This window comes from Rhincodon typus, chromosome 11 (genome assembly GCF_021869965.1).
Source record: "Rhincodon typus isolate 14 chromosome 11, sRhiTyp1.1, whole genome shotgun sequence".
NCBI classification, from domain to species: domain Eukaryota; kingdom Metazoa; phylum Chordata; class Chondrichthyes; order Orectolobiformes; family Rhincodontidae; genus Rhincodon; species Rhincodon typus.
Window position 1 is genome coordinate 56,716,032 of NC_063342.1, and position 18,386 is coordinate 56,734,417.

The 18,386-nt window shown below is 37.8% G+C and overlaps 1 protein-coding gene across 1 annotated transcript; it reads left to right on the forward strand.

The window, feature by feature from the left end:
* Nucleotides 1–15,891: 15,891 nt before the first annotated feature.
* On the forward strand, nt 15,892–17,398 carry LOC109934452 (claudin-8-like). Its single transcript, XM_020533227.2, has one exon. The coding sequence runs from the start codon at nt 16,174–16,176 to the stop codon at nt 16,843–16,845; it is 672 nt and encodes a 223-aa protein (XP_020388816.1). The 5' UTR covers nt 15,892–16,173; the 3' UTR covers nt 16,846–17,398.
* The last annotated feature ends 988 nt before the right edge of the window (nt 17,399–18,386 follow it).

Sequence of the window (18,386 nt, forward strand, 5' to 3'; positions counted from 1 at the left end):
GAAATCATTCGTTGATTCATTCAATCAAATATGCAATACCTCCTGGCTAACTCTTAAGCTGGCTTCCATCTATCTCCCACCCCACCCTCGAACCCTCTCGCCTTACCACTGGACACAGTCCACAGGAACCTCCCTGGTCTCAACCTCCCTCATATCCAACCCTTTACGGCGCCCAGCAAATCCTTCCCCAAAAAAGAAGAGAAGAAGAAATAAGACTATAACCCCAGTAACCATTATGGAAAATGGCAGAATTCATCTGTAAATTGTTGTAGTAAGATTACTCTTCAATGTGCTTGCATTCCAAACCATGTGACCAGTGGAAAAGAAATGAAGTGGCTACATGGATAGGGATTATCACCTTGCCAAGAAGAAACTGAAGTTTGGCTCTAGCATTGTCATGGCCCACCAGAAATAAAACAAGCAAAGCATTTTTAGTTGGTTAGCCCATCAGTTGGATAGTGTTGAAGATCTTCTATTCAAAGTCTTGGATGAAGCTTATGGGTAAGATAATTTATTAAATGGCTATGAGGCATTGCAAGACTTTGATAGATTCTGCGAAACAGATCGTTATTCAATGGAGAAATATATCATGAAGCTTAGTAGACCATGTAACGAGTAAAAAAGCTCAATTAAAAGATTCCTGGTTCACTGCTAGTGTTGAAATTATTAAATTGTGTTGAAGTGCTGCACGTGCATAGGCTTCCTGTTCTAACTTGATTTCACTGAAGGAAAATTCTCTGGTGGATCAGATGTTTGCTGCTTTAAAAAAAGTCCTTAGAAATAGTCATTTCAATGATGAAACAAATAAGATATTCTGCAGTGGCACAAAGGATAGAAGATTTGGATTTTGGGGTAGTCCAGACATTTGATGGAGGTTTCAATACAATGGAAGAATTACAGGCAGGCAGGCAGAATAACCTAGAAAATACCTTTAGCAGATCTGGCCAGTAGGAGACTGAATTGTGACAGTAATAATTGGTGAATCAACCTTAGGAACGATCATGGAGAGGCTAATATGGACTTCTGGTGTGACCCAAAACATTAATCTGTTATTTGAGAAAAACACATATTTTGTTGAAGCTGTCTAAGGTAGAAAATGTGGATGAATTCAAGCAAAATGTACTGCTTAGCAGGACTTTTGATCTTGCATTGGACATGTTAGTTGTGGTTTGTTCAACTGTGTTGGGCTAGATAATTGTTATACTTCAACATTATGTGGAACAGTTGATTAAAATGTTATCGAGATTCATTAAATGGTAAGAATCAACATATAGTTCTTCAGTATATAAAGAGCCACTAATTTACAGTTTGGTGATGCAAGCATGGTGAGCTAGTTAGAGAGTTGTAGTTCCATGTGACATAGCTGGGACAAACCATATTATCAGCACTGGTGTAGTCTCAAATGGCATACCTACATTGTTGAGATAAATCACCTGTGAGAAAAGGCATAAATGCAACTTGATAAGGAATGTAAGTGAGCTCAGTAATTGTTAGTAAAAATCAGTCATTCTCAAAAAAAAATTTTACTAAATAACCTAACAGGGCAAAAAGAAGCCACCTTAAAGTAATGTGGTTTTTTTTGACAGTAACCACTTTATATATTTCAAGTTAAATCGAGAAGATTTCATGTACCCTAGCAAGACAAAAGTAAAAGGACTATGTTAAGAAGCGTTGCAATGTAATTGGATAATAGCCAGGAAAATAGATAAATTCACCAAACCTTTAAATTTTAGTTACACATATTTGAAAGATTAAAAATAATTATTAGTTCTATTATAAAAGACTGACTTTAGCCTTATGTTTGTGAAGAATTTTTTTTACTTAAGACTGTTTAAAATATATTAGGAGGCTTTAGAATACACTTAGATTTTCAACTTTAAATTTGACAAAATGGCTGTAACGAATGTTTCAATTATAAGATTGTAACAAAACTTAAAAACAAAAATGTATGCAAATTGTAAAAAAGATGTGTTCAGAATCAGATTCAATAAACACATTGAGTTATTCATTGTTCTATTATCAAAGTTGATTAAAGAGAAAGACCAATTAAGATAAATAAAAAAAATGCCAGCCAAAGGGTGAAAAGATCTCACTAAGATACGATGAGAGAAGGTCTTGGACTTTTCCTTGGGATTAGAAATCCATCTCCAAAGACTTTGCTAGTTAGCAGTCTCCACAAGGAGACATACTTTTTTGAATCAAATCTACCTATGGAAAGTCAGAGAAGCGTATTGAATATGCTATATGTACTGTTATGATGTGAACTGGACAAATCAGATCACAGCATAAAACCTGGCTAGATCATGTTTTCTTAATGTGTCAGTCTTTCACTAAAACATTAGCACAACAAGCAGCAGATGGTTTTAATAATAGACAAAACTTTATTAAACACAAAAAGGGGCTCTTATGATGCAGTGGTAGTTCCCCTACCACTGAACCGAGAGACCCCTGCTCCAGAGGTGTGTAATAACATCTCTGAACAGGTTGAGTGGGAAAATAGGTTAAATAAAAAAAATTAAATTACATACAATAATCGGCTCTTGTGGTGCAGTGGCAGTGTCCCTATGTCTGGGCCTGGAGACCTGGATTCATGTCCCCAACTGCTCCAGAGGTGTATAATAATGTCTATGCATAGGTTGATTAGAAAATATCTATTAGACCAAAAAAAACAAAACAAAACCAATCTAAGTATGACATAGTTTGAAACATTTTAAAACACACAGCAAAACAAAATCCCATCTACTCCCCAATATTATGTCTTTACAGGTCGAAAATCCATAGAAAATTTGCTTCCCTATAAAATCTGTTGGGTGGACGTAACAGCTTCTTTTTAGTTTGGGTCCCATGAAATGTGATACATATTCCCTTGATCAGCCCCACAACTGAGAACTTAGACTTCCTCAGTCTTATTATAATTTGCAGAGTTTGAACCAGGCACCCTTGGTGTCAGAGTTTCACAAACAGCACCTTTTCACTTATATAACCTAGTTCCTTAACTTCTCTGAACAATTTCCTTTCCTAGAAAAACTGCATTTGTTCCTGACCTCAGTCAAATCTCCTTCAAACTGCCCTAAATCTTTTGAGCTAAATTAAAAATGAAACTCATCCCAACTACTGATAAGTTAATGATGTTATGTACTCAGGCCCGTAATTTCCAGGAATGTGTAGGTTGGCTGGATTAATCATGATAAATGCAGGGTTACAGAGATAGGGCAGGTCGGAATGAGATGCTGTCTGGGTGGGGTTGGTACAGATTCAATGTGCCGAATGGCCTCTTTCCACACTATAGGGATTCCATGACTCTATAACTCCACAGTGTAAACTTTCATTAATGCTCCATGAGGGACCTATTGGTTTAAAGTCATGATTCCAAAAGACTAACCTCGTTAATTTTTAAACTCCTTCACAAAATAAACCAACTAGTTTAAAATGCAAACTTTAAAAATATGATACTGCTATATGTAAGCCATACACCTTTCATAAAAATACTTATGTCTCTTATCTTGCTAAAATAAATCCAGTATAAGAAAGGGGCAGAGAATGAGTTCAACTACAGGTACATGCTCTGTGCATTAAAACTGAGAAGGTTTAATTCTTAAACATTTAGACTAACTGAAAAGCAACTATCAGAGAATCCCTATAGTACGGAAAGAGGCCATTTGACCCACTGGCCCTCCAGGCAGCATCACACTCAGACCCACCCTATCCCTATAATCCCGCTTTTACCATGGCCAATCCACCTAACCTGCACACCTTTGGGCTGTGGGAGGAAACCCACACAGACACAGGGAGAACGTGCAAACTCCACACATTCACCTAAGGCTGGAATCAAACCCAGGTCCCTGGTGATGAGAGGCAGCAGTGCTACCCACTGAGCCACCGTGCCATTAGAAGTTATTATAAGTTATAAACTATTATAACTTTACACTTCTATGTTACAATTCTGTATTAATTTATATCTCATTTTATTTTATTTACAATTTGAATAGAAGCCTTACATTTTGGTTAAAGTCTCATTTTGAACCTGAGAATTTAAAAGGTATTTTTGATTAATTGGGTTAATTCCAATTGGGCTTCTACACAATAAAAAGGGAGAATATCAAAATATGATAAGGCAATTATTTTTGGAAAGTCGGTAGACCTGCAGATTACCCAGTGAGAACATAATATATCCCCTTAGGAAAATCTGCTGTTTCTTGGTCTAGAGTGTGAGATACGTATTAATGGCATCAGGCAATAGAAATTAGAGTGAAGAAAAATCACACGATCTTAAAGTTTCCCAAACAGTTTTTTTACATTACTCATCAAAGATTAAAAATCCTGCTCAAAGTTGCAGGTATGGTTAATGAAGAATGTACCTTTACTAGGCTTATAAAAGAGACTAATAAGAAATGTGAAACCTGTAAAGAGCATCCAGGGACAATGCCACATACTGATGCACGTTTTCAATTTCCATTTTAATGAGGCTGTTCCTATGGATCTAAATATAAGGAACAAGGCAGTGACATTTTCATTCTACATTTTATAGGTGTATTGAAACAAATCAACTTAAACAAAAAAAATTATCTTGGCAACATTATATAGTAATGGCAAGAGGGTGACTATTGACAATATCATGAAAAAAAATGAATGGCGACCAGACTTAGGACATATAAACTAAGTTTCTGGCTGGCAAAAGAGGGCAATTTGCTAAAGGTTAGTTCAGAGATATGCTTGAAACCATGAAATCAAATTCTGCAGCTGGAGGTCCTTTCGGAATGGGCTCTGTGAAAGGAATCATTTAATGAAATGTGACATGAAATCCTAATTGATCAACCTGACTGCAAGTTGACAACATGTGTGGTTAATACAAAGGAATTACTGCAGATGGTTGCAGGGTACTGTCCTTATCAATTAATCTATGGGTGAAATCCTAAATTGTCTTCCATGCTGTGTAATAGCCCTCCTGCCCTAGAATGCGCCTTAATTCATTCCAGTTTTTCTGCACACTTAAATACTTTATATGCAGGGAGATGGAATTTCATCAAGTCTTAGATCTTAGAGAAAATTCACAGAACGCTGAGGCACTATATAAGACCATCCAAGGAAGAAATTAATTTGGGAAATTTGATGATTATAATGGATAAGGTCGCAGGTAATGGAAAGCATGAGGTAAGCTAATAGGCTATGAGGCTCAGACAATACTTATCAAACAGAGTGATCAAACTGTTGAGGTTCATTCCTTGCAATCAGTTGGTGACAAAATCTCCAATTCTGTACTGGAAATAACGCGTGTTTTATGGTGAAAGGAGGTAAGGATGCAATATTTTGAGGATTGGATAGTGATAATGTGAGTGGCTATGACATATAGGACGGAGCTATCACAAATCACAGAGTAGAGTTATTACTCAAATATGTAAATGTTAAGATATGTGAGAAGTGATGCAAGAGGTCTGTTAACATGGACTCTGGAAGTAAATGCTACTGTGCAGTACCTCATGTGAAGTCTAAGAGAGTACATAGTTCATAGATAGTTGAATAAAACCTAGAACTTAGACTCAAATAATCCCTTTTAATTTTGCTCACTACTTTCTGAATAGATGGCAGTGATTGACAGACCTAGCAGTAGGAGAAACATTATACACAATCCCAGCAGCAGTAAAGATCATTGGGAATATTACTGAAGAAACAGCCCAATGATTGAGAAACCCATGGAAGAAAAGCAACTGTGAAAACAGCACAACACAGGAAAAAATCTCCAGTGAAGGCCCATAGCAAGCTGAGAAATTGCAAAATCTGTGCAGTTGTTTCTCCAGATAAAGGAACACTTCAGTCTTAGCTGCAAAACGAAAGAAGGAACGGCAAGGTACCTTCTCCAGCAAATTGGCAACAATATAGATATTACTTTAGCAAGTCAGGGTATACATGAAAAAACTGACATGAAATTATTGGGGCTTTCAGAACTTCAGTCTTCAATGAAACACAATCATATAGAAACAGGTGAAGGCAGAAAGCGGGAGAAAACATAGGTAATTTCATCAATAACCTATATAAATTAGCAGACAACTGTGAATCTGAGACATTTAAAGATAAATTATTAGGAAGTGGATCATCGTCAGACCTTTACCAGATTTTTATGCTCCATGGAAGGTTTTAAGTTAGTAAAATTAATGCAATTATCAAGGGAAGCTAGGGAGAGAAAAGAGAACTGATGAATTGATGAATTGATGAGAACTGATGAGGCCAAGAAAGCTTCGAGAAATAGAGGTGGATATTTTTATGCAGTGTTTTGCTGTGATGGAAAGTATTTGCATAGGCACAGGCATTGACCTGCCAAAAATGCAGAATGCAATTCCAGCAGGAAGACAAGCCATTTTGAACACAAATATTGCAGTGAAGAGCTAATTTTAAAAACAGAAGGAAAGACAATATTCAAGCGTTTGATGTACCTGACAGCAATGAAATAACATTTTCGGGAGGAATAAAAGGAAAGTATTGAATGCTGAAATAAAAGTAAATGTGTACAGAATGTACTGGGGCAGGTGTATTTATCCCTTCAGATATAACACAGGCATTGAATCAGATCTTCCACACAGCCACATTTTAACACCAAGGATCAGGCAACATACAGCTCAAAATAAAAGGTCATTGACTGTCAGACTGTTATATAGATATTTTTTAACCAACCTCTTCAGTGATGTTACAACACACATCTGGAGTAAGTGGGACTTGAACCTAAGCCTCCTAACTCAGAGGTAGGGACATTATCACTGCATAAGAATAAATCTACAGACTGCTGTATAAACAGCAATCACTTTATATGTCATTAACAATCAAGAATGCAGATTCCTGAGCAGGAAACCTTGCACAGCTATGCAACGTATTTACAAGGTCAGCCAATGGGACAGACAGGAAAGATGAGAAGAATTCAGAGTAAAATTCCCAAAAGTGTTCAGTGGCCTGGGAAAACTGAAGATAACTTACCATATTAAATTCAGAGCAGATGCCAAGCAAGTTTGTTTATTTACACAAAGATAAATTCCACATTCATTCTTTAAACAAGTGAAATACAAAATTGAGTCAGTCCTACACCGAGGAATTTTTTTCACCAGTGGCTAAGCCAATAAATTGATGTTCAGGCACGTTCCAGTCCCAAACTGAAGGGCTCACTAAGATTGATGAGGACCTTAGGCAGCCAAATGAAGCAGTAGAGAAGGATTTCCACCCAATTACATCAATGAATGTAAACCCGGAAAGCTGTATAATTATAACCTTTAAAAGGCATCTGGATCATTACTGAATAGGAAGGGTTTAGATAGATATGGGCCAAATGCTGGCAAATGGAACTAGATCAGTTTAGGATATCTGGTCGGTGCAGATAAGTTAGACCAAAGGGTCTGTTTCCACGCTGTGTAACTCTGACTCTATGACAAAAAGCACAATTTTCATCAAACTCAATGATAACAATGGCTTCTGGCAATTATGATTTGATGAAGAATCTAAACTATAAGCAGCCTTCACCATACTATTTGGATGATATTGCTTTAAATGCTTACCTTTCGGCATTACTTCAGCATTTGAAATTTTTCAAAGCACAATGTTGAAAAGCCAAGAGAGATTATAAGGCGTGATCTGCTATGTGGATGACATTCCAATTCACAATTCATCCATATCTGAACACACAAAGAATGAGAGAAGAGTTGAAAGGAGGAGGAGTTATTTTGAACAAAACAATATGAGTTCTCACAGCCTGCCATCTCATGGGAACTTTTGCTAGTACAACAAGCATCACAGTAGGCTCGCAGTAGACCATAGCATTCCGACAACACAGAAACATCATGGAACTTCAGAGATTCTTGGGAATGGATAACCAAGTAGCCAGAGCTTTATCAAATGATGCACAGATAAAAGGATTAGTACAATAACTGCTTAGACAGGGTCAAGCATGGTGTTGGAATAAAGGTTTGTAGAAGTTCCTTGATAAAATAAAGGGAATGCTTATCTCATCAGAAATACCTTTTCAGTACTATCCATCATCAACTGAACTAGAAGCATTTCTTTTTAAATCAGGGAAGATGTAAAATGTAGTCTAGTCTACTATGCATCTAGTTATTGGACTGAAACAAACCAATGACACAGTGATGGGGAAGGAAATATTAGCAGCTTCAAAGTCATGCAGAAAAGATTTCTGTTTTAGGTTTGATATTTATTATAGCTAATGTCCATAAACCATTGGTAACACCAATGAACATCTAGAAACGTGTAAAAGTGTGTTATGGATCAGACCAAACCCCCTCAAAATATATTAAGAAGAATGTCCAGACACTAACTTTACTTTGCAGATGAAATTTGATTGGTCAAACTATTCAACTTTAAGCAAAAACACTTTATTTTTACTCTACAGTTAAAATATAAACTAAAAACAAAAGAAAAGAAGTGGCTTAACTGTAACTCTATCAAAATGCTTAACAAAATAACACATATCAGCTATGACTAATTAACCATTCCAATATAGTAACATCCTATTAACACACCTTTAGCAAAGGAAAATTCAATAAAATAGATTGTCTCACATGTAATTCTAGCAGCAGGAAGAGAATCCCAGCTTTTAGCTGTAACAGAGAAAGGAATAAAAGCTTTCACATCCAGCTTTAAGACCTCAGCAACTGCAGAAAACTAAAACTAAAGCTCCTGGTTCTGTAGGAGCTTGACCCCACCCATTCAAGCTGCTTCTATTGTTCCAACTTTAAAAAAACCCAAGGCCTCAAAAATTGTTTACTTCATTGACTTTGAGCAGACCGCTCATTGCCTCTCTCTCAACCTTTCTTCATTAGAAAAAGGACAAAATATGCCTCTTAAAACCATAGTATTGTCTCATTGTAAGAATATCTTCACCACTAGGCTGCAGTGGTTTAAGAAGGCCCATAATCACCTTCTGAAGGACATACAAGAGTTGGCAACACCACTGAAATTAATTTTCAAAGGATTTCCTCCTCATGAACTGAAATAATCCACACCATGAGCCCACATGAATTGTGCCAATTATATTGAAAATCTCTTGTGGTGGCTTTCATAATTGCTTGAGTCCCTGGCAAATCTCCTGAGAGTGTGCATCATCTTTATGTATCATGTTTATTTTTCACTGCAATTTAAAAAGGATTAAAAAGGAGAGACTCAATTTGTCATTTCCTTCTGTTACAGAATGTTCTATCAAATTCCAGTACAGAAAACCCATTAAGGCAATGGTCCATGTAAAACCTCAACTCACACTTGTGTTTGTACTTGTTAGTGAACACTGGAATGACATGAAGTAATAATAGGCAGGTTTCCTTTGGGTCTTCAACTGCATGATATCAAGTGCATACTGAGGGCTCACAACTGACCACATAGAGATAATTTGAACAATAAGAGTTCTAGGGTGATTAAAGTGGTATTGGGTTAAAGAAGATCTCATCTAAAATAAAGAATTTTGACTGTGTTCTTGAGTCTTTTTTGGAAGCAAAGAAGTGATGGTCAAAATTAGTTCAACTTATTCCAAATACAACATTTTTTTTGATGCCAGAAGCATTGTATTAGATGGTTTAAATGTATTATTGACTGGAGAAGTATGTTGAAAATAAGTACCTTTGTTTTTCATATTGCTTCTTAGTGTTTCATTGCTTCTCTTGGTGGATTAGATGATATCAGGAACAGTGAAAGGCAAAGGATGACACATTTTGAATCAATTTTTGACATCACATCTGGTGATGAGTTCAATGGAAAACAAATGAGGTTAAACCAGTTGCCAATTTTTCGCAGTCAACAAATTTCACAATATCACATCATGCTATGTTTTACCATAAATGATTAAGCAGCTTGAAAGTAACAAGTGATCCTGTGGCTGTCTTCCAGAATAGTTCAGATGCTGGCAAAACTAATGTTATATGTATACAATAGTGCCATGAATGAACCTTCGTTGTGGCCAGAGATCAACCACAAAGTCCAAAGTGCTTTAGGTCAAACAGTCCAAAGACCATGACTGGAATTTTTATTTGAAGTGGGTGTGGGAATGGAAGGGGTGGCCCCCCATATTTTGCACCAGCAAATAATGCACCAACTTCTAGATATAGGACCTGGGAATCCAATCACATATAGCAGATAAGAAACTGTTAAAGAGAAGAAGTTCGTTGACAGTTTGGTGAAAGTCAGTTTTTGCTATTTTGGAAAAAGGACACAGCAACCACAAAGGTCCATCGTAAGGAAGTAGAACACAATGGGAATCATAGTCATGATTGCAGGAGATAATCAAAAGAGATTATAAAATGTGGTAGCCACAGAGACACCTTTATGAATTGCCATACAGTTGCCATCATATGAACATTGCTCCTTGAGCACTTAGTTGGCAAACACTAAGGCAATTTAGGGGAGTAGGGCGACTCATTGGTAAGCTAACAGTGATCTTGGGAGCAGACATGGAGTGAGAGATTTGAAGAACTTTGATGGTCAAGCCAGGGAAAATTTGGTCAAGAGAATTAGGTAGAGACCTGTAGTGATGATGACCAGCATCTACAACAGCTGATGCAACAGGTGGGAACACAAATGAGAGGAACAAGGGCAAGATGATAATAAAAGTAATATCCTCTGCACAGCGTATACTATGCAGGGAAAAAAAAACTACCTCTATGTCTGTGCAGCAGGAGACTTTGCCTTTCCATACAGATGGCTTCTGGCTTGTATACTCTTGTACAGTTCTCTCACACAGTGGGATGGACACAAAGACCTCAAGGGTTGATATGCTTGCCAGTGAGATGCTGCCACAAGCTTCTCACCAATGGTTAAATCATTCTCTCATTTCTTTTAACAATTTAGTAATAAAACTAATTCTCAGCAATATCATTGCTATTTTTAATGTTCTTAAAGATATCAGTGAATGGTTAATATAATACGAAATGTAAAAATGCACTCCTTGGAAAAAGTAGTTCTTTTTGTTTTTATCATGGTGAGACCAGGTTTCGTTTTGGTGACACATAAATGTAAAAGGTTAAGAGCCACTGCCCTACTACAGGACCTCTTCCAACCTCAAAGTTTTCAATTTCTGACAAAGTCACAGTGGCCTTGGTCTGCTTTGGTTTTGGTTCATTTCAAGATTTGGTAGCAGAACTGTTTCTCAGGTGGCAATATATTGTTGCATATGATAGATCACTAATGCTCATTTGAGAGAGCAGGGGAGTATATGGAGTTTCCAACATGTGTTGTACTCCCCTTTCCAAATATGAGAGAGTAATTAAAGCCCTTACACCCTGAATTAAATTCCTTCTCATGATATTGTGTTTACTGATTATAGTATAATATATTATATTGGTATAATGGGTTGTTAATAGATTATTTCTCATTGTTTAATGTGTTAATCATTTACAGTGCACATAATCATATTATATCTCTCATACAGCCACATGAAGGAGTAAGTCACACAGTTAAAGCTGTGGTTGTTTCCTACCTTTGTCAGAGAATATAATGTCCCTCTGTGCCAAAACTTCATTGAAAGCACCTCAAGAGAAGGATCAGAAAAACTTACAGCATCCCTAGCATGGTATACTGATCTGTTGCCGGCTCACTGCTCTGTTCACACCTCCATCTGAGAATGTAACAATCAGCATCATGAGGGTTGACACCCAGAATGAAATCCTGTATTTTATTACAAAACATTCCTGCAAATCTTTATCATCAACTGAACACATTCAAAACATTTTAATCGATGATCTCCTGTTTGATGTGGATAGTGCTCAGTTCTCAATGATATATCTACCAATGATATTAAGGCCCAAAATAAAACCTTTTTTTCCTTCCTCCCATGTACAAATCTGGTTTGCAACATCGCTTACACATTTACTTCACTTTCTGAAACAATACGGAGGAAAAATAAATACTTTTGCATTTGTTTACTATTTTTCAATGAAAGAAAGGTTATGGCAGACAGTGAGGAAAATGCAAGTAAACAAGATAAATTAATAACATTTCTGGAATTTGATCTAAAATATCAATAATGACCAAAAGGCTTTGGGCTGAGTTCCTGCTGGTTTTCAGACTGTTGACATAAATCTTAGTTTAAATGGTTTATTCATATCTGAACATGTCTTCCACATTTGCTGTTGGACCCTCAGCATGTTGCAATAACATTGACATGAACTGTCACTTCCTCCCACACATTTCATATGTATACAGAACATATAACAATTCAGCATATGAACAGGCCCTTCAGCCCACCATGTCTGTGTTGACAGTGATGCCATTCTCAACTAATTCTATCTACTTGAAGGCAGCTCTTAATGCCAAGCAGAGCAATCATATTCTGCACCATTTCATCCAGAAACACGCATACTCATGGACATGCAAGGCATCTTCCTAGCCGCTGTATCAAACTCTTCTTCGAGTGTCAAATGGCCTACACTTACCCTTTATTTTTCAAAGTTATTTGAAGAAAATATCAGTTGACTGAACAGTGCTGATGCAGTCTGGAAAATTGAGTACACTGCACATGATCAGATTTCACAATCCAAATTCAGCCTATAGAGTCACAGATCAGGACAAAAATGAAATGATCAAGCCCAGAGCTCAGGGAAAAAAAACTGGGGCCTTCAAACTAAACCATTCATGAAGAAATTAAAAAAAAGCACAAAACACCTTTTGGTAGATAAATTTAATATTATTTTGAAATTTTTAAATAAAATAAAATTAGAGCTGTACTTTGGACTGCAAAAATTAAAGTAATTCGGAAAAAATATCACAAGCAATTTTTTTCTGGATGTGTTTGAGTAATTTGTGGGATCAACATAGCAATATTACTTAGTCACTGCGTCTTTAACATTGAAAATGCCTAATTAACTTGATATCAATGTTTTCTTGTTCTATTACAGTTTCATTAAAATACTTCTGATATTTTTGGAACCTCAAAGAAATGAAAGTTTTCTAAGATGCAACTTAATGTTTCACTTTTATTTTTAAAATGTGTTTGGCAAGATATCATAGGTGGAACTCAGATGCAGAGCAGAATGTCAGTATGTCTAAGGCCTCTTCTGTTCTCGCTTTTTAAATAAAGTTTAAATTGATTCTTTCCACCCGAGTACACCTACTTACAACATGCTGTTTTACGTTATTAAGATTTGCATTGCCCTTTGGACCCAGCAATGATTGAGCAGCTCTGCTGCAGTAGGGTAACATTTAGTACTATTATCAGGAAAACAGAAATACCTTGTGCGTGAAACTTGAATGCATCCCTTTGTTTCTAGACTGCTAGAAATATGCTTGCACAGTCAGTCACAGTCCAAACTGCAATAAATTGAAAGAATAAACCTATTCCCAAGAGTATCGATCCACAGCAGAACTCAGAAGTACTTTAGGAGAGTATAAAGAAAACTGTTAAGTCCACGTTAAGGTTGTAGATTTAATCCAGTGAGCATACGCAGCATGAAGATGCCAGACTCCATTTTTATGTTTTGGGCGAGTTTGTTTGGTGGGACTGAGATCTGGCCCACCTGGCGTGCAGCATGCATAGGACCCTAGGTCTCTGCTCTCCCCTCTGTAACTGGATTCTCGACTTCCTGACCAACAGACTGCAGTCAGGAAGGATAAACACCAATACCTCTTCCATGATAATCCTCAACACCGGTGCCCCATAGGGCTGCGTACTCAGCCCCCTACTATATTTCTTACACACACTTAACTGTGTGGCCAAATTCTGCTCCAATTCCATTTGCAAGTTTTCTGATAACAACACCGTTATAGGTCAGATCTCAAACAATGACGAGACAGAGTATAGGAAGGAGATAGAGTGCTTAGTGCCATAGTGTGAAGACAACAATCTCCCCATCAACATCAGCAAAACAAAGGAGCTGGTCATTGACTTCAGGAAACAGAGAGGAGGGCACACCCCTGACTCCAATGGTGCTGAGGTGAAGATGTTTGAGAACATCAAGTTCCTAGGAGTGACGATCACTAACAATCTATCCTGGTCCACCCACATTGACACCATGGTCAAGAACACACAACAACGTCTCTACTTTCTCAGAAGGCTAAGGAAATTTGATATGTCCACCAGGAATCTTACAAGTTTTTAAAGAGGCACCATAGAAGGCATCCTATCTGGATGCATCACAGCGTGGCATGGCAACGGCTCTTCTCGAGACCACAAGAAACTACAGAAGCTTGTGAGCACAGCCCACTTCATCGCGCTAACCAGCCTTCCATCCACTGACTCCATCTATACTGCCCGTTGAATGAGGAAAGCAATCAACATAATCAAAGGCCCCTCCCGCCCCGGTAATACTCTCTTCCACCTCTTCTGTCAGACAGAAGGTACAAAAATTTTAATACACGTATGAACAGATTCAAGAACAACTTCTTCCACACTGTTACCATATTTTTGAATGGACCTCTCAAATGTTAATGTTGATCTCTCTCTGTGCCTTCTCAGCAGCTTTAACACTGTATCCTGCACTCTGCTCTGTTATCCTGATGGACTTGTATAGTACAATCTGCCTGTAAAGCATGTAAGACAACACTTTTCACTGTACCTCAGTACATGTGACAGTAATAAATCAAATCAAATGAAAACAAGGGGAGTCAGTAATTGTCAGGATTTTTCTCTTGGCTACCGTCTGACCGCCACTGCTGGAAGTGTGAATGATATGTTGAGATTAGTCAGGTGCAATGCCTGCTGTAGTGAAGTAGCCTGCAGAACATCCACTATCGAACCATGATTATCTGAGACTTGGGATAGGCACTGAAGGATGCTCAGCATTATGTCCTAATAGAATGTGGGTGTCACTGGCTATTCTAGTATTTATTGTCAATCCCATTTGAATGCTGATTAAATGTGAGATCACATCTGGAGTACTGTGAGCAGTTCTGATCTCCTTATTTAAGGAAAAGCATCATTTTATTGGAGGCAGTTCATAGGATGTTCACTAGGATGATTTCTGGTATGGAGGGATTGTCTTATGATTGAACAGATTGGGACTCTACTCACTAGAGTTTAGGATAATGAAAGGTGATCTCATTGAATCATACAGGATTTTTGAGGAGCTGGACAGGGTAAATGCTGAGAGGATGTTCCCCCTTATGGGAGACTCTGGGACCAGGGAACAATGGTGCCCCTTTATTCTGAGACAATTTAAGGCTGGGACGAACAGAAATTTCTTCTGTCAGAAGATTGTGAGTCTTTAGATCTCCTCGATACAAAGAGCTGTAGGGACGGATTCCTTGTGTATACTTAAGGCTGAGATAGATTTTTGATCAATAGGCTAATCAAGGGCTACAGATATAAATGGCAGGAAAATGGACCTGAAGAATGTTGGATCAGCCATGATCCTATTGAACGGCAGAGCCGGCTGGAAGGGGCCAGATACTACACCGCTGTGCTATTTATTATGTTTTTAAAAACACAAAAAAAACTACAGGTGCAGGAAATCTGAAATGAAAAACAGAAAATTGCTGGAGAAACGCAGCAGCACCCATGGAGGGAGAAACAGGGTTAATGCTTTTACTCTGAAGTCATTCTTCTCCCTTAGAATGTATCAGTGAACCAGACGGATTTTAACAACAATAAACCATTCAGATAGTTTTTACTTCCGCATTTTATATGGAGTTCAAACTTCACCAAACGCCATGGTGGAGCTCAAATTTATACCCTCAAAAAAATTAGCCTGGTATTCTGGATTACTAAACAGGTGATTTTAACATGTCGCCACTGTGCCCACTGTGAAACCACAACGTGTAACATCAACTCTTCAGGACAGGAGCGCAAAAAACACTGGCAGCGAAGGAAAAAAAATAGTTTCGCCAGTAAAACTTCAAATCCTTTGAACAGGTGTTTACGGCTTTCAAGATGCGGAGAAGAGCTCTCTCTGGTTTTATAATTCATCCCTGGAGGTCGCCTCATTGGCTGCAGAGCTTGCTCTGCCCTGTTATGTATTCTGTCCCAATCAGTGGTTCCTTTAAAAAGTCCAACGGCAGAGAAGAGAACGTCCTAACTTATTACGTCTGGGATTAATTGACCTTACGAAAGGGCAGAACATTTTGTTGCTGAATTTTTAAAAGGGACCCAGCTGGTAAAGCGATACACGACAGTTACTTGCTTGCTCTTTATTTATGGTTCTTCTCCGACTCATTTTATGAGAAGGGACGATTTCGCGCTTGGAGCTGTAAACTGGAGACGAAATGGTGAGTTCTACTCTGCAAATCTTCAGCCTGGTCCTGGCAGTCATTGGCTTGATCGGGACGTGTGCGGTGACAGGGCTGCCCCAGTGGAATGTGACCGCCTTCATCGGGAGCAACCTGGTGGTCTTTGAGAGGAACTGTGAAGGTTTGTGGATGAGCTGTGTTCAGCAGGCAACTTTTCGGATGCAGTGCAAGTTGTACGACTCGTTCCTGATCCTGAGGCCGGAGCTGCAGGCTGGCCGTGCGCTGATGTGCACTGCCGTGGCGCTGGCTTTTCTGAGCATCCTCATCGCTGCCATGGGAATGAAATGTACTCGTGGTGGGATTCAGGATGAACAGGTAAAAAGCCGCATATTGATAGGCGCTGGCGTTCTGCTGATCCTCACGGGAATTGTCGTCCTGATCCCCGTGTCTTGGACCGCCAGCATAATCGTTCGGAATTTCTACGACCCGCTGGTTTTGGATGGAATGAAACGTGAACTTGGCGAAGCCCTGTACATCGGCTGGGCGACTGCCGTCTTCCTGTTAGCTGCAGGGGCCATACTTTGCTGTTCGTGTGTAAATGGACAGAAACGGAGTTACAGTTATAGACCCGGACAACATGGGAAACAGCCCCCAAAACAGACAACAAAGAAGATCCCCAGCATGTACTCCAAAAGCGAGTTTGTCTAAATCGCTTGAGATTCGCGGTGCTTCAGAAACTTACCAATCCAAAGGATAGAACCTAGGGATGGTTAAAGCGACAGAGAAATGGAGAGAAGCATCATCCCTTCAGGTTTCGCGGTGAAATGTTGGGCTTTACATCCTTATCATTGTTATCACTTTTATAAAACTTACTCTGTGCAAATACCTATATTTTGTGATCTTTGTAAAGCACCTCTAAAGCAGTTTGACGGATGTCTTTTTTATATCAAAGTTTGTTTTAAAAATTAAAGTGTGTATCTATTCAAATGTTTAAATATTTGCTAAGAGTACAACTTTGCAATAATTTCCTAATGGTATTTTTTTTAAAAAAATGACTTACATATTCTTGCAAAGCTGTTAGTGTTCAGTGGGACATTACCTGTCGCTTTATTACAGTTAGAGACTTTTTGAAGCAACACAGTCTTATGGCATTCTGTCAACTGAATATACCGACGTTTCAAAAATTTTTCTTAAATATTGAGTTTTCATTGTAAATATTTCTGTGAATAATGCTCATACAAATGGTTCGCCATTGCAAATTTATGTCATAAATAATTAAAAATCATTTAATTATTTTCTGCAAATTTAGTTATTTTTGAATTAACTGTATTGCATATCAAGATAGACTTGAATTGAATTGGACTTTTAAGTACTGCACTATACACTGCTCTTTAAATAATGAAAGTGGGACATGATTGAGGGTGAGAGTCCCTTTATAAGGTATTTACAGTTTTCCCACCCCTATTGGTCTCCCTTTGATATGTATTATAGTCAGTCAAGCTAGTGGATATCCTGTTTACAATATTTTTGTGACATTTTTAAACTCTGCTGCTAGATGCATTTGAGTATATGATGCAAATCATTTTCTTCCCTTCTTAACTATTCTGTTGCATCCGGAGTGTGCAGTTGTGCCCTGGTCTTTTCTCAACATTCCTCCATTTAATCTAGTGAATCAACATGTTGGAGCTCAAAAGCATAAAGCTGTATTGAGCACTTCACTGATTTCCTCCCAAACACACTATTGCTGCATTTACAAAATCTATAATAATAGTCAATTTCAGGATTCAATAAATTTATCTGATTTAGTGAGTGACCATTATTTCTATTTTTCATTATAAGTTGATCTACATCTAGCATTTCATAATCAAATGGCAATGCTTATGTGGTGATAGTGCATTCATAGTTTTCAATTTATTTTACCACCCACCTCTAACACCCTGTGTAGGATTTATACATATTAATTTCTTACTGTCAAACTTCTGTAGGCATTTCCAACATATTGATGCCTCCTCCTGCTTTCTAGTGATTATAGCCTGAAGTAATCTGTATTGGTTAGAATAGTGCAGATGATGGAATAAAGATTCTGCTCAAGATTGTCATCAGGAATTCTATTTTTCAAGTTACTGAATATTTTGGATGGAATGAAATCAGACCTCATCTCATATAAAAATCAATTTTGGTAAATTTTCAAGTATTTTTATATGGAAGGCTTAAGATGACTAGAGATATCCAGTCTAGTTGGATTAGCC